This window comes from Austrofundulus limnaeus, unplaced genomic scaffold (assembly GCF_001266775.1).
Source record: "Austrofundulus limnaeus strain Quisiro unplaced genomic scaffold, Austrofundulus_limnaeus-1.0 Scaffold378, whole genome shotgun sequence".
NCBI lineage: Eukaryota > Metazoa > Chordata > Actinopteri > Cyprinodontiformes > Rivulidae > Austrofundulus > Austrofundulus limnaeus.
Genome location: NW_013952780.1, coordinates 72277 through 77372, shown reverse-complemented (window position 1 = coordinate 77372; position 5096 = coordinate 72277). Strand labels below are relative to the sequence as shown.

Here is a 5096-nt window from a genome sequence, read left to right as displayed (position 1 = left end):
AAAATAATCCAATAATAATAACGCACCTGTGCAGGTAAAATAATCCAATAATAATAACGCACCTGTGCAGGTAAAAACTCTTAAATGTCACAGGAAGGCTTTCCTTTGGAGGGGCTGTGTTAGCTTTTATAATAAGGTTTATATACAGCTTGTATATAAACAAAACTAGATGTTTTTTTTTTTAATTAAAAATGATAAAACTGATAATATGTGTTGCATAAAATAATGTTATATGTTCTTGGACATTTTGCCATCAGTTCAGAACTACATCTGTGTACAGGTGTTTACCTTCAGCAGTCACATTTATGTAATTATTATGAAGTTATCAAAGTAGCAATAGATTAGAAAGTTAGAACACAAATGTTACTTTTGTTCTCTCCTGAAGCCTTTAATGTTTTGCTGCACATGGTGGAAGAATTAAATTAGTTGAGAAAAAGAGTTGTAGCAAATTTAGTGGACATTGTTAATTTGGGACATTTAAAAACTGATCAGTAGTGATCAATCTATATATAATTGATCATTCTAGTATTACCCCACAAAATTAAACTAAACTTTGGTCGTTATGAGACTTTTGTGTGGACATATTTATAGGAAATCAAGACAATTCAGGATTTATTTAAATATGTAAAGCAAGTTCAAAAATAGCTTTTTAAAGGTAAACATTTGCACCAAGCAAAGATAAATAAAAATGAAAACTTGCTACTAAATAACCAGTTAGTTAATTGATTATACAACTGTTCTTACAATTATCAAAATCAGTAATGAAAWCCCTTAAAATAACTAAATATTTGACACTTGAAGCATTTCATTTTCCTTGGTTTTGTCATGTTGAAGAGGCGTGTAGAAGAGTGTTTATAATGAAGTCTTACTAAGCTTTTAATGAATCCTTTACATTTATCTGACTTGTACATAAACATAAAAAAGCTTGACCAAACTGAAATTTTGAAAGAAAGGAATTTTCATTACATCCAATCAGGGGATCTCTGGGGGGAAAAAAACATACAAAGTCAACATTTTTAGGTGCGTCTCCCAAGCAAAGTTGACCACTCTGCACYTATTAACATATTTTAATATTTCAGAACAAAATCAAACCCATGAGAAGACTGGAAACATTTTGTGTACCACACTTTGATACACTTCATCTAGACGTTGAGGTGTTAATTGACCTAACTAGTTTAATTTGTCACTTTTAAAGAAATCAGCTTTTTGTAGATATTTAGAAGAATAAGAAACTGGACCGGGCAGCAGCTGCTAGAACCAACTCACTGTGTATCCCGGTGGTACAAAAACCCAAAACAWTGGGCCTCATGCAAGAACCGTTCGTATGCACAGATTTGTTCTTAAGTTGTGCGTACGAGTGYTTTAGGAGAATTTGTGGCATTCACCAATGTTTTCATATTCTAAGATTTTTTTCAGATACGAACAAAATTCATGAGTGGTCCAGACCTGTCGTATATTTTACGAGCAGTCAGTCTGCTGTTATCCAGACGGGTTTTCTTCACTAATAACTTTATATTTCGTTAGTTGGAAGATAATTTGAGTTGAAAATAAATACGGTGCGCAGCGCTGCCACTTCTGAATAAATGAAAATGATTTAACACCGTTGTTTATACTTTTAGCAGCTCTTTTTATTCCACAGCTGACCTGCTAAAAATGACAGATTTTCTTTTCTGGATCTCTGACAGACGGACTTCAATCTCTGAACTCGTAAAGTTTTTCTTTTTAGTTTTCACTGTCATTTTCATGAATGAACACTTCCTGATATCTGAGGCAGGAAACATAGCCTTATATGGTGTTTTTGGGGTGGTAATTATGCTAATCTCTCATGTGCACGAGCAGCTGGATAGAACAGGTGTAAATGACGCAGCTCATTTACACACTTTTCATGAAGATAGAAGAGTTTGTTGAATCTGACGTGACATGTTCGTACAAACCCTTTGTACGAACAAAAGTAAGATAAATTTAGGATAAGAATACGAACAGTTATTGCATGAGGCCCATTGACTGCCATCATACACTAGCTTTAACTGTCTTTGCACAGAACGTGTTTGATGGTTTAGATTAGAGCAGAATTTACTCACCAGCTGTGGRTGATCTGCAGGTATCAGGCGGGTGGGCAGAAGACCAGACCAGCAGGGTCAGTCTGGATCCCAGCACCAAGGTGGCCAAGGTGAAGGGCGACCTGGAGACAAAAGGCCAGACCGCCGGCCACCTCGTGAGCGCCGTTTTGACAAGCCTGCAGAGGAGAAGCCTGAGGGGGGCGCGGAGTTCCCCGTAGACAGGTGAGTGGAACTGCGGACCAGTCTGAGGCCGAGGCCTCACAGAACTGACTGAAACGGTCCATGTTTCTGTCCAACAGGCCTTCTGCAGACAGGCCCCTGAGAGGGCGTGGTGGCGGCCGTGGGGGGCGCGGTGGAAGAGGGCGTGGCATGGGCCGAGGAGAAGGCTTCGACTCCCGCGGAAAACGAGAATTTGACCGACACAGCAGCAACGACAAATCGTGAGTGGTCACCTGAGGGTTTTAGTCAGGGCTGCTGCTGAACACAGTGTTGTTTTATTAACATCTGCTAATGTAGACTAATGAACTGGGTTAGGTTAAAAATCATCTTTTTAACTTTATTTATTGTATATGATGAAATAAAGGCCATAACTACAGAGATTTCCAGCAATCAGTGCATTTTTCTGCTACTATAAACAGACAGGAGATAAAGAGATTTTCTTTAATTGTTTTAATTAAAATAACGTCGCTTAAAACCCCAGAGTGTGTGACTTGGACCTCCACATGTTCTGGGTTTTTGAACTGGGAGCTTATAGGATGAGTGATGTGTCGTTGAAGCCTGATCACAGTGATGTACGTGTGTGTGTCACACTGCTGCCATGTAGGAGGCAAATTAAATCAACTCGTAAATCAGAAGTCTCTAAACAGCTTTTATTTTGACACCCGCAGCTTCTTCCGAATTAAAAAAAACTTTAATTTTGTCTTAAGACGTCTGGGACACTATTGATGTCGGTTTTTTTTGGAGAGCAGCTGTCGGCACAATAAAACAGGGTTTCTGTCTGGGTCCCCCCGTAATTTCATATTTTTCTGCACAGTATCTTGCTTTTATTTTCATTTTCATCTAATTTCGTCTTGATAGTCCAGTACAGTAATTCTTATTTTTATTTAGATCTATGTTTATTTTTATTGTTACTATCTTTAATTCTATTATTATTGCTACAGTTGATAATTCCACAAAGCAATATACTTCTTCTGTGGATTAATGTACATATCTGCTGCTTCTTCACCTGAATTTCCCCACGCGGGACATTAAAGGCTGTTTCTCTTCTATTCTTAAAAAGTCTAAAATTTACTACTGTGTTCAAGTGTTAAATTGTTTTTAATAGGTCTAAATTAGGTTTAACGCCCATGTATTGCTACCTAAACTGTTCAGTAAAATGCTATAAACATGCAACTTATATTGCAGCCAATCAGCTTTCATTTGGATGTAGAAAAAGGAGACAAGCCATCACAAACATGAGAAAATAAAAACATTAGAACCCCGTCTCCATTGTCCATTCTGACTGGTCAGGAGTGAAGGTCTGCTGGTTTGCGTGCAGTACTCTGTTCTACCCACATAGAGTCACCTCAGAGGTGGTTCTGAAAGCATGGTTGGAAATGGAGACACCTGAGTGAGGCTGAACCTAGTAGAACCACAGACAGACACCTGTGTAGCTTTAGTGAGATGTTTTTGTCTAATAAGCTGTATTCTGCCTCTAACGTCAGGATGACARGTCTGAGCTGCACCTTCTCTGATGTTTAGCTACTGTTAGATGTCAAAGTTCACAGCTTTGTTGATGGAAATCTGTGTTGTTAGAGTTAAAGGCTGGACAGTTCCTGTGGTTAGGACGCATGTCACTTCCTGTTTAATATCACTGCTGATTGGTCTGTTGCTGACAAGTAGGGCTGCAACAACGAATCGATAAAAATCGATTATTAAAAGCMTTGGCAACAAATTTCATTATCGATTTGTTGTTTRGCGCGATTTATGCGTCCCTCACCGTGTCGCAGAGCCGTTTAAGTCACCCGCAGAGCGTTGTTAATGCTGGCTGACCTGAAAGTTTAGGAAGAAAAAAAATCRCTACCTGTAGCTCCGCCCTCTCTGAGACMCYAATGAAAAGTAGAGACTTTGAACTTTAAACCAGTTTTTAAATTGTGTTGTTAGGCTCAGTAGATCTGAAGATATGATAGAAAGTATATGGAACATTTAATTTTTTTTAAAAGATGTATGATTTGATGCGCGCCGCGTCGTGAGGAGGAAACACYTCCRGWGGCGAAAAAAAAAGGTACCTCAGTCGACCTCAGTCCACCATTTCTTTCCTCCTCTCAGACCAGAAATATAAAACRCTCGTCTTTTTTTCTGACKGAGGCTCAAAGTTATTTGATAAACAGCAAAAAGGTTCAGGATGAAGGAAAAAAAAGACGCAGCAGAACTCCTGGTCTGACTCAGGGGAGTGGGGAGGGATGGGGCGCTGCTTCAGAACCGGTTCACTCAGTCAGACAGAACCAGAAGGAAGCAAAACGTAAATAAAATAAAAAATTCATAAATTCTAAATGCAAATAAACTCTAATTATAATAATAAGTTAATAATAGTTTTACATCTAAAAATCATATTTTATTCATTTTATCTGTTTTCCTCATTCAGCAACCTGTTAAATTTCTGCTTCGTTATGTTTTATATCTATAACCAAGTGTATTAATGCATGAGAAATCCACATTTTTGGATTTATTTTTTCCAGTCAGTGTTTAATACAGCTGCAAAATCAGTTGTGAAAATATTTATGATGTGCTTCTTTTTTTATTTAGCATATTATTTTAAAAAATCCTTCATTTTATGAAAAGACCCTCTTGATTCAATAGAAAACTCTGGTTTTTCAGAAAATGGCTGCTTATTAATTAACTGTTAGTCAATATATAAGATACTGTAAATCAGCTTCAGGTTAATTTATTAATCGATAACTTGCATCCCTGATTTATACAGGAATTAAATGAATTTATATCTACTGATATTTATGTAACTAAGTGTTTTAATAATTTGGCCGATTAATCGATTAATCG

At 37.4% G+C, this 5096-nt stretch overlaps 1 protein-coding gene across 2 annotated transcripts in view; it reads left to right on the top strand.

Annotated features, from left to right (window-relative positions):
* The window catches only part of LOC106528418 (plasminogen activator inhibitor 1 RNA-binding protein), a 13949-nt gene that overhangs the window by 866 nt on the left and 7987 nt on the right, over nt 1-5096 (top strand). For both annotated transcript variants that reach the window (XM_014023584.1, XM_014023583.1), the window contains exons 2-3: nt 2102-2282; nt 2360-2500. In XM_014023584.1, coding sequence (XP_013879038.1) covers nt 2102-2282; nt 2360-2500 — 322 coding nt within the window. The remainder of the gene's footprint in view (nt 1-2101; nt 2283-2359; nt 2501-5096) is intronic.